We start from the raw sequence: 16,348 nt of genomic DNA on the forward strand, positions 1-16,348 counted from the left end.
GAAATGTTGGAGGCTCAAAAACCCCTTCATAGTTCGGAATACAGAACCCAGCAGTACAAGGCAACAAACTGGAGGGACTATTTACATCTCTGCATGGATCAAAAACTGCTTTATAAAGGTTACGAGATGATTTTTCTGAAGGGTGGTCCATTGCTCTGACTCCATAAACAAAGCCTCTTTCAATTTTCATTGTATATATACAAATTTTAACCATCGTGCTACTCCTTAATGCTTTTTTCTCCTTAACTTTTGGGTTTCTCACTCCTTAATGGAAGAGAAAGGAGTCTGAGTAGCCTGCAGCACATTTTCAGGAAAAAAGTTTGGTTTTACATTTGGGGGAAATTTCTTTTGGAAATAGTAACAGTTAAGAAGAAAGTGACATTCTTAAAAAAGAAAATGAAACTTCTTCATGGTATACATATAAGCTCTAATACTTAAATGCACAATCAGTATGTCCTCTGGTTGCAGACCTTCTAATTGAGGACACAGCAAAGAATGATTCTGTTCAGCTCCTAAGCTCACCTTCCAAATTTCTCTTTGGGACCTGGGCTCATCGCTGTTCACTACCCCCCACCCTTTCCTTCACTTCATCAACCTCACTAGGATTTCTTTAATTTTCAAAGATAGTAAATTTTGAGTTTTTCTTTTTCTCATCCCTGACTAACCCACTTCTTCCTTATTTTCTTTGAGAATTTCCTGTTAAAGATAGAACATATATTACATGACACTTCTAAGGACATAAACATAGCACGGATCTCTGAGGCGACAATGCTGAAAATTTTTAGAAGAATATGATTGAAGAAATAAGCGTCATGGTTTTGCTTTCCATCTCTTCTTTCTCTCCCCCCCCTACACACACACACACACACACACACACACACACACACACACACACACACGCATCCATGCGCACCCATGCACACACACACACGCACAGTTTTATTTCATTTGATTTGCATCTGGTTCCTCCATCTTCAGAAATTATTGAAAATTGGTCAGATAAATTAGACAAATTGTTAAACATTTTACTTAAGTTATCCCTTTGCTAATAATATTTTATGATAATGCTGTTGATAGGATCTTTTTTTAATATGTTCCACTTTCCGCAGAATAATTTTGCACTTTAAAAGCAGCAATAACAGCTGCCATCAGTAACAACAATATTGACAACTACCAAAAAAAAAAACAACTCTATTTTTTGTTTGTTTGTTTTTAATTTTTTTTTTTTTTTTGGTTTTTAAAGTGTTCATAACTCTCTTTTGAACTAAAGCGGTTGGAAGACATCTTCTTTAATGGGTTCTCATTCTTGAACTCCACGTGGAGCACTACACTTTCTGTTAAAACTTTTAAAATGTGGGGGCGCCTGGGTGGCTCAGTCGGTTAGGCGACCGACTTCGGCTCAGGTCACGATCTCGCGGTCCGTGGGTTCGAGCCCCGCGTCGGGCTCTGTGCTGACAGCTCAGAGCCTGGAGCCTGTTTCAGATTCTGTGTCTCCCTCTCTCTCTGCCCCTCCCCTGTTCATGCTCTGTCTCTGTCTCAAAAATAAATAAACGTTAAAAAAAAACTGTTTAAAATGTGTATATTCTGAAATCCTTATATCACCTTCCATATATTAGAACTGAGAGCATTAATGGAATTTTAAATGTCTTGGTTCCTTGCTGAGGTGATGAGATGAAACTAGCTGGTTTGCTTGGCTACCTAGATTATTCAAAAAATCTGGTTAACATGGATCTAATAATATATTTTGTTAATATTCTTGAATTCTTTTTTACCGTAACAGAAAAAGTAAAGCATTAGGGGTCTTCTGTATTTGGTCAAAGTACTCCACCCCAACCTTTAACACAAAATAGTTGCTGTAGACAAATGGTCAAGAGGGCAATTAGAATCTTCCAAGCATCATTTCCTCAAATATCCGCTGCAAAATGACAGCATCATTAGTCATTTGCGATTAAAGTCAATCACAACCAGGGATGTTTCATTCTCCCAGCTGTTTTGTTTTTAATTAACTAGATTAAGCTTGTTTTTCTTCCCCAACAAGTTTGTTCTATCGCTAAAATCAATATCTTAACATTTCCAAGAACTTCCTTAGGGTTTATTTTTTTGGCTGGATAATGTTTAATATATTACTTACAACAGATGTGTGTCTGAAGATTTTTATTTGGTATAGCATGTTGAGTGGTGCCTTGTTGGTCAAAATGTTGCCTAATTAAATATTACACTTATAACAACATCTGGCTTTTATGAATCCTTCGTCAGACATATGATCTCATTTACCTGGTGCAATTTTTTATAACATCAGGAATCAAAAGAGACATAAGAATCATAATTCTGCCTCCCCTCCCCCCAAATGAATAGGCCCGTTTTGACTCACTCATTTAGTGAGCACAATTTCCATGTCAGTACTAATAGAAAAAGCTGGGGAAAGAATTACTGAGAGATTTTTAAATTTATTAATAGAAGAATAGGAGAATTTAATTTTTTTAAACATAAGTTAGCTTTACACCCAAGGAAAAGTTTTAGGCTGTGAGAAGTTGAATAAATGCTAATTACATATGCTTGGAAATAAGGAGAGCCCCACTTTCCCATTTGGAAAATAAAATCTATAATGGATTTTGAGCAACTTATAAACATTTAAGAATGTGGATGAGATTGCAAATGTCTAATTATATTTCATTTCTTAATTGAGCAGTACTTCCATATTTTAAATCTCATTTTATAAAATAACACACTTTTTAGAAGTGCTGTTTGTCATATTTATATTTTATGAAACAAGTGCATTCACACCATTCATATGCATGTTCCAGAATTCTAGAGCTCACCATCTTCCTTGTAAGGTATGTGCGCTGTCTGAATTCCTGTATGATGCTATTACAGCTCTCTGCCCAAAGACTGCTAGGAACATACATATAATCAAAATGTTCGGATTTTTAGCTTACTGCAGCAAGGAAGAGATCGCCCCAGGGAGACAGTGGGGCATCTCAGTAAAAGAGGGTTAGAGAGAGCTGCTTACAGGATTTGGCTGGCGAGATGATTCTAAAGAGGAATTAGGGAATTGGAAGCCATTTGGATTAGATGCTGTCAACAGAGTTAATGTGATGACTGTGTATCTTTAATAATTTTCATCTAGAAGGTGAGGTGATTGAAGTAGGGCAGAGCTGTCCCTGTTGAAGAAGTAACAGTGCTTTTTATTAGTCCTTCTCGTGGTGGCAGAGTGGCCTCATCTCTGTATTGTTCAAACATGGCGCTGGCATGGCGTCGTGTCTAATTTGTTTTCTGTGACTGCTCTTCATGTTCAGTTGGGGTCATCACGCCTAGCCAGCTGCCAACTACCAGAAGGGCCATTTTTTAATTCCTCAATGTTATCGCTGGAAGCTTTATCCCCAAGCTCACTGCCCATTCACAAAATATTAGGAAAGAGAATCTTTTCATTTTTCTTAGATACGTATTATCGATCACCTCATCAGAGTCACTTATTCGTTTGCTTTTCTAAACTGTCTTTACAAGACTTGTTTACAATGGCCTTCACCACTGGTAAGTGTGAGGGTATACCCTAGGAATAATTGATCATGGTTTACCAACCTTCACCTTTTAAAAATTATCATTAACCAATTCTGTCAGATGGCTTCTATAAGCATCCCAGATTCCCATCTCTTGAGGTTCCTGCCGGCCACTATGCAAGGTTTTTTTGTTGTTGTTGTTGTTCAGAATAAAACAAATGGGACAGAAAAGACATTCTAAAGGATTGAATTGGAGTCAACACTTTTCTGAGGAAGTATCTGGAGGGAAAGTCTCAATTTAGTCTTGCTTAGTAGCTGATGCTGGAACTGGGCAAGCATTGAGAGATTTGAATTTCACCCCTGACCCTCAACTGTACTAACTACATTTGTAAAGAGAGACAAAGAGACATAGATGTTTCAATTACAACATTCCCATGCATGTCTGTGTATATAGAGCCATGGGTGGATTCATTTATTTATGTAGCAGATATTAATCTCCTGCCAACTACTGACAGAGGAGAAAGATATAAGATTTTTAAACTTTGAAAATCCCAAACTCACATAGAGTTTAAAACTATATTCTGGTTTAAAATAAAAAAGGAAAACTGTATTCATAAATCATGTTTTCTTGTAATTAATTTCTCCTCTTCATAAAGAATAAATTTCACATTGATACAATTGTCTTAACATTAATGACTATTTCCAAGCAACTTATATACAATGGAAAGCAATGCTCAGCTGCAAAAGCCCCCTCTGATGGAACTCAGTTTACCATTTTTAAAAGATGCTCTCAAAGTTTCTCCCTTTGGGTAAAATATGAATCTGCTGCAGTTGTGGGGAAAGCCTGAGATCTGCAATTTACCTAGCATCTTCAAAATGTTTAAATTCTGGAAATCTAATCACGAACAGGACTTGAGGGGCACCTGGGTGGCTCATTCGGTTAAGCATCCGGCTCTTGACTTCGTCTCAAGTCATGATCTCACTCTTCGTGAGTTCGAGCCCCACATGGGGCTCCGGGCTAACCACACAGAGCCTGGTTGGGATTCTGTCTCTGCCCTTCCCCTGCTTGAGTGCGCACATTCTCTCTCTCTCTCTCTCTCTCTCTCTCTCTCTCTCTCTCAAAATAAATAAGTAAACTTAAAAAAAAAAAGAACAGGACTCAATAGCTATAACTCCACTGATTTTATATTTAAAGATGTCAACATTTAGACATCTCTTTTATACCCTTAAATTTGGTTCACGATTACTAACAAGATGAGGAAATCGTTACCTTTTATATATGTCTCGAGTACTGCTTCAAGCATGTTACGTGGTAAAGACCACATTACTTGCTGCAGCCAAACATCTTTTGCTGCCTCAAAGAAGTTTACATCCTCAGAGCAAAGATGAGAGGGTAGAAGACACGGGCACTTGCCAGAGTACCAAAAGGCAAAACCAAACCAACCAAGCAACCAAAACCGCCATCATATATAAATAACCGAATTCAACTCTGAAGTCCGGGAGATAGTTGAAGAAGATGTGAGAGTGTTTCCGTGACCAGCAGAATCAGAATCTCTAGCCGTCTTATGTGATATTATTTGCTAGTCGTTATGAAAGTTTGGGGAATATACAATTCTGAGCTTACTGCGTTTCCGACAGTATGCACTGTCCCCAGATGTTTGTGGTACATTGGGGGTGCTGCTTAATTTTTTTTTTTAATTTCTGCATTTGAAATTATAGTACCATTTTACCCATCTGGGAATAACAGTGGCCAAGATAACGTTCGAATAAATGAATGGACTGTGCAGAATGTATGTATTAATGAAAGGGAACTGAATATATATACATGTTATTTTTAGGATAACCAAAATCTAGTCCTTTAAGCATTGAAATATTTTTATTTTAATATTTTAATGAAAATTTTTATTGACCATCTTTTGCTTTGCCTCATTAATAACTAGCCAACAATTTTATAGCATTTTGCAGTTCACAGAGTTCTTTTCTCCTAAAATATCTCATTTAGTTTCTCCAACAAAGCTCTGAGTTAGGTGGTAGTGTTATATCCACGTTTCAAGGACGATAAATCTGAGTGACCTATCTGATTTGCCAAGGATCACATAAGCTGTAGTCATGAGTTAAGACTGAAACCCAGGACTTCTGATTCTAAAACACAATGGAACTTAAAACTTTTCTTTATTTTCAGGGGCATCATTGTAAGTATCAGTTACTGTTCCGTTTCGTTATACGCTGATGCGCATGGGCTATGAAGTGGAACACAGATCACTGTTCATTCAGTTAGGAGCCAGATCAAGTCGTTAATTTGCTTTTAGAAGCCAGGTTGTCAGATAAAAGATCTTATCTTTAAATATCAGAAGCCAACTGAAGGCAGTGAGGTGCTTATACTGTGAGAAGAGAGTGGCGCCTAAGGCGACGGTGTCAATAGAAAACCCCCATCTCTCCTTGGCCCCTCTGCAACCATAGGCTTATTGAGTGAAAGAGGGGGCAGATCCCAGCAGTATTTCAATCGGTCTGTAATCTCTCCCTCTCTTTATCTCAGCACATATAGGTGACTTTCTGTAAGTTAAATGGTGTATGATGAGACTTCGCCATATGTTGCCCTGTTATCCCTGCCATAAATGACCAAGGCCATACATTTTCTTTTTTTTAAATATTTTTTTTTCTTTTTCAACGTTTTTTTTTTTTGGGGGGGGGGGGGGGACAGAGAGAGACAGAGCATGAACGGGGGAGGGGCAGAGAGAGAGGGAGACACAGAATCGGAAAAAGGCTCCAGGCTCCGAGCCGTCAGCCCAGAGCCCGACGCGGGGCTCGAACTCACGGACCGCGAGATCGTGACCTGGCTGAAGTCGGACGCTCAACCGACTGCGCCACCCAGGCGCCCCATACATTTTCTAAATATCTGCCTTTATGTTTATTATCTCCTCCCTATTATTTATTGCTGCTTTTTGTTATCGACGTGGTTTTTCTTAATATTCTGTCCTTGTGAAGTCACTGCAACTTTGCAGGGGAATCAGGAGACCACATATGTTTTAATTCATTAGCCTTTTATCATACTTAATTCTCAGCGTCTAGCTCTGAGGTCAGAATGGAAAAACATCTTCCACGCGTCTTGACTTTCGGTGGTAGTTTCCTCACTGATCGGAGGCGTGATTTGTTTGCTTTTGGATTCAAGGCTTGTATTTTAATAAATATAGACTTACATTCACTGATGAGATAGCGAATGTTTAACAACATAAACTGTGGACTAAAAACAAAACAAAACAAAACTGAAAGCCCTGATTTGCTCTCAGGTCGGGTAAAATAGACATGAAGAACCATCAGAGCATAGATGATATACATTAGGAAGTGATGAATTTTTAGTCTTTGTTTTAGTATTTATTCCCTTGGCAGATTTTCTCAAATGGGATTTCTTAAGAGAATTAAGTCACATAGACAATGAGTTAAGGGCCTGTTTTTGTATTTCTTTCAAGGATGGTGCTTATCTATCTAGTCCATTGTAGATGCTTAGATAACTCGTTAGGTAGAATGATCACCCTAGGCTTTGGTTTCAGACAATCAGCATCAGCATCGATTAGAACACTCTTAGAAAGGCAGATTCTCGGGTCCCACCCAAGATCTGCAGAGTCTAGAACTCTGGAGCTGGGACCCAGCTACCTTGGGGCCACAAAGCCTCCAGGGGACTCTGATGCTCTCACAGCAGTAGACAGGGTAGAGAAGCCTCACCCGTCTTGTAAAAGCCTCAGCCCAGAACCAACACGTGTGCCTTCTGTTCGCATTTTGAGGGCAGTAAATAACCATATGGCCGACCACCGGTGTACTGGAGCCAGCCTGCATCCGCTCATGAGGGACTATTGTCAAATTTTCCAGCATTTCGTGAGCCCCTTGGCATCTTGGTAACTTGGAATTGGCTAGTATAGGGCCGTTTACACCACTGAAATTGGCAAACACAAAGATTAGGATTGTTTTCTCCAGAGAGCCGGTTGTGTAACGTTTACCAGCACACTACTGGCCACGTACAGGCTCGGTGACTCACGTACAGGCTCGGTGACTCCACTGCGAGCTCTGGAGCTGAAATGACACTTCAAAATTGTCCTGCTTTGAGAAAAATTGGCTGGCCCTTTCTACCATCCCCTTGATCAGTCCTTGAATGAGGGCTGCCCTGAGAAGGGCATGCTCTTGCACAAGGCGGCTCTCTGCAACCGCGACAGTCCCTGAAGGACCACTGACACCTTTTCCACCATTTGGGACAAGTGCCCTTCCTTGAAGTGAACTCTGAGTGTCATATCCCCAAGTGTACCACACCGTCTCCCTTCAAGAGGCTCTAATAGAATGTATCTGGGGTGAACCCGAACATCATGATATCTTTTAATATATGCTGGTTAATTCTCCTATGTAGATGCACCAGATACTGTTTGAGAGGGTCAAGACGGTTGCTGAGACGACAACGTGTTTTGTTTGTGTGTTCGTTTTCCTCCGATTAAGGTTTGCATTCTACTTCCTTTCAGTGAAATTGTGCCTGGAGCAAGAGCCTGAATGCAGCCAACGATCAATAAATATTTGTAAGGTGGTTGGCTAAAATAATTATAATACCTATGCAAGGAGTTCTCCCCAGAAAAATTAATTTAAAAGTAAAACACAATAGAAATACAATAATGAACCTGCGAAACGAATTAATAACGTCATGAATTAAGTAATCTTCAAGGTGTTAATCGAATAAATAACATGTGTGCTTTTCTATTACAGAGAAAGGTTGAAGATCTGAGCTCTGATTGGAAGGCAGTAACCCAGTTACTTCAAGAGCTCAAGGCAAAGCAGCCTGGCCCAGCTCCCAGACTGACCGCTGTTGGAGCCGGTAAGCGCGCTGAATCACATGCTCTTTGGCCATAGCGATTGGCTCAGAAGCACAACAGTGAGGTGCTCTCTGGATATAAGGAAAAAATTGCTGAAAAATTGTTGTATAAGGAAAAATTGTTATGAAAATAGGAATAAACCTTAGTGTTATTTACTATGCAAAATGCCTTAGAGCAGGTTCCTTGGGAACAGACTCTGATTCAGATGGCCCGATGACAACTATATACTGGGGCGTGTTCTCCAGGGATACACTGATGACAAAGAGAGGCAGTAGACCGCGAGCGAGGCTAATCATTTTACCACGACAGAGGCCTCAGCCACATCCACGGGAGCCTTAGAGCTGGGCTGGCCCCGCGGGCCATCCTGAATTGCAGGGAGAGGGGTGGCCTTTGTCTTCCCGAACCAGTCGGTCATTGTCCGGCTTTGGGCTGCCTAGTGGGGTGAAAGGGAGACCTTGAAGGAGTTTCTCTGGGGCCAAAAGCAATTCCTAGTAAGCAATACCATCAGCAACCGACACTCCAGGCAGCAGGGATGGAACCCCCGAGGGTCAACACACTTGACCCCAAAAAGGGGGGATCGGGGTGGAGTATACCTGAGTACAGGCTTAGACTGAATACATGAGGATTCTGTCGCCGTGAATCCTATGTCATTTAGACAGTTTTCTTCAAATATGCCGAGACAAATCGCTGAAACCGCAGGGAATCCTCCTAGCATCTCCCCCTGTCCCTTTTGACAGCAATTTTGTGAGCTCCTGCATGTGTGGTTCAAGAAGAAGAAAACTAGGGGCGCCTGGGTGGCTCAGTCAGTTAAGCGTCCGACTTTGGCTCAGGTCATGATCTCACGGTCTGTGAGTTCGAGCCCCACGTCAGGCTCTGGGCTGACAGCTCGGAGCCTGGAGCCCGCTTCCGATTCTGTGTCTCCCTCTCTCTCTGACCCTCCGCTGTTCGTGCTCTGTCTCTCTCTGTCTCAAAAATAAATAAACATTAAAAAAAATTTTAAAAAAAGAAGAAGAAAACTGGACCATGACTGCCACAAGCAGACTTGGGAAGGAACGTCTCTTCATTTAGCCATAGCTTTGACTTCTGTGTTGACTGAATATTTCCAGTTTATTTCACTTCTTATTCTTTAGTTAGTGTAAGGTATGCATCACGTCTCGTGGCACATGTCAATGCTGGCTTTGCATCTCAGGGGAAGGGAGCCAGAAGATTTTGCTGTACCCGTTCTATAATTAGGCACAACTAAAAACATCTCGGGAGGGAGGAGTTCTTTGTTTTTTGCCTTGTCTATTTTTCACAGATCAAATGATCGAAGTATTGAAGCATGGTGACTGATTCTTCAAGTAAAGTTGATTTTTATTTTATGTCAAGTAGAAACACACCACACTGGAAATACCACCACCAGGGGTAGCACGATGATAATTCCATAGAAGACCTAAATAGCGTTTGGGTTAAAAGACGCCATAGAATCTGGGGACAGTGCGTCTCATGTGCCCCCTGGGGTTTCTTAGTAGTCATCAGAGTTACATTTAACGACACTAGAAACTTGAAAAAGAAGTGCAAGCATTCCTTTTTCTGTTTTGTTTTGTTTTGTTTTGTTTTGTTTGTCAATCTGGGACCCTAAAATTGCTGTATCAGGGTTTATATTCCAGTAATTATATCATGTTTATTTCTTTTTATGACCTATAGTTTTTGGTTCCCTCAGCACATATGCATAGTTTGTTCCTATATAATCATTTATTGGTAGCTGTTTTCTAACTTTCTCTGCTGTGTTCAGCCTCACTCTGGAACTCCATAAAAAGATTGGGTTCCAATGATTCGTTTATAAGTTTGTTGAACTCTGAACATAATTATGGGTTTATGCTCCTACTCGAGCCATGTTATACATGGTGGAAAGGTTCTAAAGCCAGGGCACAGAAATCTATTTAACCTATAAAGTACCTAAATGTGACAATAATGTTTTCAGTAGAAAATACATTCCAAATTCCAGTTTTGATTTCCAACAAGATATGTGATTTGTTCAGTTGATGAGTATTTATTGGGTAATTTTTTATGTATTGTGCATCATACTAGGTGCTGAGGATAATAAATCGACTAAGGTAGTCTCTCCATTCACGAAACTTACACTCTGGAAGAGAACGATCACGAGCTAATAAAGAAGAAAATAGATACCATCTCAATTCTGTCAGGTGTTCCAGAGTATAATCCACATACTGATGTCAAATGGGCACTTGTTACGAATGCAGAATCTCGGGCCCTGCCCCAGACCCGGTGAATCAGAATCTGCACTTTAATAGGATCCCCACGCGATTCAGTGTGTGCCCTGGAGGCGGAGAGCTATAGTCAAGGAGAACAAGAGAGAAGGGTAAGAGAGAAAGGGGGCAGGAATGAAGACACGATTGTCTGCAGTTTGGTCAGGAAAGCTTTTCTACTAAGAACATTTGAGAACATCACAAGCTGACGGAAGTGAGGATGTGAGCCATGCCTGTATCTGGGGGAAACTTCTGTCAGAAAGACGGGTGATACCAGAACAGAGGGTGAACAGACATGAGGAAGAAGCAGTGGGAGACGGCGTCTTTCCCAACTCTAGCCCTACTTCCTTCTCCCCGCACGCGGAGTCCCACTCCACTACCCCACCCCTAGTCATGTTGGTGCCGGTAGGGAGAGTCTGGGAATGCCCTCAAGCCCCAAGCAACTGGTGAGAGCCGGTAGAGTTGGGGTCAGAGTTGGAGAAGAACTGAAGGAGAGAGGAATTTTCCCAAAAGCAGGGGCGGTTTTTCATCCCCTGTAGCCAACTGACACAGAGCTGGGCCTAAAGCAAAAGTGTTAAATGCACAAATGTTGAATGAAATGAACCAGTAGGGAGTTGGGTAGATCCAGAGCTGCTCTTCCTCAAAGAAAACGTTCTTCTTTCTTTAAATTGTTTTTTAACATTTATTCATTTTTGAGAGACAGAGAGAGACAGAGCATGAACGGGGAAGGGGCAGAGAGAGAGGGAGGCATAGAATCCGAAGCAGGCTCCAGGCTCTGAGCTGTCGGCACAGAGCCCGACGCGGGGCTCGAACTCACGAACTGCGGTCTCATGACCTGAGCCGGAGTCGGACGCTCAACCGACTGAGCCACCCAGGCGCCCCAGAAAACAGTTTTCTTTCTTTAATGTGGTGGTCTCAACATCAGAATTCAGAATTGTTTATATTCCTGACTTCCTGACTTCCAGAAATATAATCTGGAATAGATACAATATAAAAAAGGAAAATCTGATTTGTAGTATCCTTCATATATATGGTTATTATCTCATGTACTGTGTTGTAATACAATGTAATTCATCATAGTAAGTTTTTTCCATTGCACTCCTATTGTTGTGCTACTCGCCTTTACATATATGTCTTTATCCTCAAAATAATTGCAAAATACATGTATACACAATTTTTATAAGGTGAGTATCCCAAGGCTTAGAGAGGGAAAGAGCTAAATTAAGAGCACACAGCTGGGAAGAAACAGAGCCAGGATTCCAATCCAAGTATGTCAGGCTCCAAAGCCTGTGTTTTGTTTTGTTTTGTTTTTGTTTTTGTTTTTGTTTTTGTTCTTGTTTTGCTGTGCCTATGCTATCTCTCTGTCCAAGAAGCTAATGGAAATTCTAGATATGGAAGCTGCTCGCCAGTAGTTAATGTTACTTAACTCAATCCTGGATGTATGAGGAATAAAAGTGACGTAGGTTTCTGTGTTTTTTCTACTTAGGGAGTAGAAGAAATCACTTTATTCTATTTGAATTTCTTAGAACTATAGCACTCTGAACCTGGAATAATCTTTGAAAGTTTCATCTGGCTGAATATTTTTGATATGTGTGGAAACTGAGGCCCAAAGCGCTTTTTAAAAAATACTAAACAAACTCCCTCCTGGCTGCCTACTTAAATTATAGAATATTATGAGGCGGTCCTGCCTGAGCTGTATAAATTGTTTCAGTTTACAGGATAAATAGGCATGCTGGAGAAAAACATTTTTTTGCAGACACTGTTGCTTAGATACCTGAGTGTATCAGTTACCTATCTCCACCTAAAAACACCACAAATGTAATGGCTTAAAACAAGAGGTATTCACTTGCTTCTGATTCTTTGGGTCAGCAGTTTGGGTCGTGATGAGCCAGATAGTCATTCCGAAGGTCTTGATAGGGGACCTTTCTGTGCATGCCCTTCTGTGGCATCTCATTAGGAGCTAGATGGTCTAAAATGGACTCACTCAGATATCTGATAGCTGGCTGTTGGCTAGAGAACCTTGGTTCTTCACAAGCCCTCTCCTCCTCCAGTAGGCTGGACTGGGCTTCATTATATGGCATTCTCAGGCCAGTGTTTCAAGAGGGTGAGAGTGGAAGCTACAAGATCTCTTGCTGCCTAGACTCTAGAATTCATACAACAGCACTTTTGCTCCATTCTCTTGGCAGAGAAGGTGTAAGGCCAGCTCAGATTCTGCGGGTGGAGAGAGAGACCACCTCTTGAAACAAGAGCTGTAATGTCATTGCAGAGGAGGGTGCATACAGGGATGGGAGACTTTATCATGGCCGTCTTTTCACACAAACCACTACATTGGGGAAAGGGGGTGGGGAGCCGAGATAAAAATGTTGGTCCGTATCCAATGTCCTCTGCCATTGGTTCTCAAGTTTTACCTTCATTAAAATCACCCATTTCAGGGGCGCCTGGGTGGCTCAGTCAGTTAAGCATCCAACTTCAGCTCAGGTCATGACCTTGAGGTTTGTAAGTTCGACCCCTGCTCGGGACTCTGTGCTGACAGCTCAGAGCCTGGAGCCTGCTCTGGATCCTGTGTCTCCCTCTCTCGGCCCCTCCTCTGTGTTCGCTCTCTCTCTCTGTCTCCCTCTCAAAAATAAATAAACATTTAACAAAATCACCCATTTCACATTAAAGCACAGACTGTTAGGTTTCAACTCCAGCATTACTGAGTCAGTAGATCAGGGTTGAGGCCTGAGCATTTGCCTCTCTCCAAAGTCCCCAGGTGATGCTAATGCCACTGGTCCTGGGACTGCACTTTGAGAACTACTACCATAAGCCTGAGTGGTGACAAGAAGAAGTTCATCCGTCTTCCTCCACGCAACATGGAGTGGAATTTGAGTGCGATCCAGTGCTGTGGAGGCCAGAGGGAACTCCGTGATGTTTCAGCCCACCCCTTCTCAAGAGTTTCAGAGTTTCAAGAACTTTGTAGCTTAAACGTTCCAGAAGGTGGACAGCACACTAAGTCCTGGCAGTATTGGCCAAGCCTAGCAGCTTGGAGACCGTGGGGGAGAAGAGCCATGCTTATACAAAGCTCCCCTAGAGATTCTCAGAAACATGTAGGTAGACAGGACTTTGCATGGGACTGAAGGCCTGCGTGGCAGATGGAGGCAAAGAGCCAGCAAATCTGGTTGTAAATGTCAATGTGAATCCTTTCTTATCCACAAGCTGCTGGGTCTGGGAACATTTACATTCCAAAATACCCGATTTAGCATTTTTTTAAATAAATTGCATATAGAACATACTAATATGAAGACTCCAAATCAGGATATTGGAGTTCTTCAAACATCCCAGGGCAATAACTATGAAATGAATGACCATGGTATATAGAGCCACATAGAAGTGCCCATTAATAGAGGTTTCTAGTTGATTAAACACTGGTAAAACCATCCCTTCCTGTAATTAATTTTGGAGAGAGCAAGTCTCCAGTGTAATTGCAAAAGTGCTGCATTAGAGGTCAAGAAGCCTAAATTCTAATCTCAGTTGTGCTACCAACTTTTTGTAAAGAGCCGGACAGTAAATATTTTGAGTTTTGTGAGTCATGCAGTCAACTTTGTCACTGCATACTAAAAGCAGCAATGCCGTGGACAATGGTATGGCTGTGGTCCATTAACACTTTATTTACAGAAACCCCAAGGGGGCAGGTGGGTCAAATTTGGCCCTGAGTGCCCTGCTCATATCATCTCAGCACTAGTCCTTCCTATAAACCCCAAGGCTTCTGAATTCAAGTCCCTGTGATTCTGCCCAGGCACTCTTTTCTGCACAAGAAGCTCAGCCGCTTGTAGAGCAGGTTGGAAATGCTGGGGAGAGAACATCCCTGGAATGGCACTCAACCACTGGTGGACAGGAGGCGATGGATAAATATCTCCTCTTCACTTCCTGGGGAGGACGGCTCCAGAGCGTGTTCCAAACCACAGGTCTCCAGTGGGTTGAGCCACAGTTTCCCACGGTGATAACCTGTTTATTAGCGTGACTTGTCTAGACTTTATTCCCATTGCTCTTCATTTCCTTACTCCTTCAGCACAGCTTTTTGAAACTACTTGTACTCAAACTCCTGTCTCAGGGTCTACTCCGAGGGAAATGAAAGGAATACAACAGGTCATAGAATTAGTGCCACTCTTAGATCTTTTGAATGAATTGTGTTGCGATTTCCATTTTGCAGATGAGAAAATCAAGGGTCAGAAAGATTAAATAGGGACACCTGGGTGGCTCAGTCGGTTAGGCGTCCAACTTTTGATCTCAGCTCAGGTCTTGATCTCGGGGTCATGAGTTCAAGCCTCGCGGTGGGCTGTGTGCTGGGCGTGAAGCCTACTTAATAATAAAAAGATTAAATAATTTTTCCAAAGCTATAAAGCTAGTACGTGTCAGAGTGGGTATTCAAAGTTAGGTCTCTCTGATTCCAAAGCTTATGCTATTAATCAGACTCAAGCAGTGATTCATTTATCTTCATTCAAATTTTTGAAGGCTATATTTAAATATCAAATACTCACCTAGAAGGTTATTTATACACTTATTATTTGAACTTCACTTGCCTCTCTACAGTTGGATTAAAGCGTTCCAAAGCTATTTCAATAATACTTGACATACCTAGGCAGTTTGATAAAAGCATGGGGTTAATTGCAGCCTAAATCTAATCTTGGCATACCACTATTTATTTGTTTAATTTAAATTGTGATAAAATGATTAATTTGTTGTGAAAATGGCCTTTATCTGCATCGATCGTTGCTGAAGAAAGGAAGGAGGCTGTCACTTCTCACATTCTTACTCACCTTTTGGGCCCCCTTCATTGTCAGAAACACCAGGAGGGATGCCACCCATCTCCTTTCCCGGCTCCGCTGTTTCCCACTATTACCTCTGCTTTGCCTGTACCTTTAGGTGAAATCACATCAGCTCCAGTGGATCCAAGGCTTTCTCTGCCTCAGTAAAAGATGGTTACCCTACTGAAAAACACTGAGACACGTGTATACCATCATCAGCTTTATAATGAAACCCTTTAAACCTTAAAAACGTTCTCCAAGTCTCATACGCTAGGAGTAAGATTTTGTACCAGACCTGTGAAGTCCCCTCGTCAAGTAGAGTAACGGTTATAAGAAAGGAATTATAGATTCTCCCCAAGATCGTTCGAATCTCTGAGACACTACAGAGACCCTCCAACTCTTGGCCACCGTGAATTAAATGATTAAATCATATCTGTAGGCATCAGTGAGATGCAGGGCAGGTGAGGGTACTTGAAATGTATTGAGATGTGTCACATCATACAAGGGGAAGTGACGGCAGTAAGGCCCTAGTATTGGTCACATCGAGCAAAAGTACATCTTTCTAGTGCAGGCAGGTGGGAGTCCCTGGTCCCAGGATGGGTTCTTCAACAACGTTCCATAGTTACCAGGGTGGATGCAACAGTGGTGTCTTTGTTAATATGCAAGAGAATGAAAACTAGAGTATTTAGCTGTTCATTATCCATTTTGTAAAGATGAAGTTCCCTTCCTTCTCCCTCTCTTAACCTTTTGACAGTTTTATTGTTTGGTTACCATGTCTGGTTGGGGCTAAGCTTTGAGGTCTGAACTGGCAGAGGAAGAGAAGTTCTAATCCATCATTTCTAATGCTTGTTGGAAGCATTCCTGGAAGTTTCTGTGTGTGTGTGTGTGTGTGTGTGTGTGTGTGTGTGTGTGTGTTGGAGGAAGACGAGAATAACATCAATGGTTACATAAAGTATTCTGATCGTAAGAGA

General features: G+C 41.5%; 1 protein-coding gene across 18 annotated transcripts in view; it reads left to right on the forward strand.

Moving 5' to 3' along the window:
* The window catches only part of DMD (dystrophin), a 2,111,713-nt gene that overhangs the window by 1,430,062 nt on the left and 665,303 nt on the right, over positions 1 to 16,348 (forward strand). For all 18 annotated transcript variants that reach the window (XM_053892047.1, XM_053892050.1, XM_053892044.1 and 15 more), the window contains one exon: positions 8,238 to 8,346. In XM_053892047.1, coding sequence (XP_053748022.1) covers positions 8,238 to 8,346 — 109 coding nt within the window. The remainder of the gene's footprint in view (positions 1 to 8,237; positions 8,347 to 16,348) is intronic.

Source organism: Panthera pardus, unplaced genomic scaffold, assembly GCF_024362965.1.
Source record: "Panthera pardus isolate Hobbes unplaced genomic scaffold, ASM2436296v1 HiC_scaffold_27, whole genome shotgun sequence".
Lineage (NCBI taxonomy): Eukaryota > Metazoa > Chordata > Mammalia > Carnivora > Felidae > Panthera > Panthera pardus.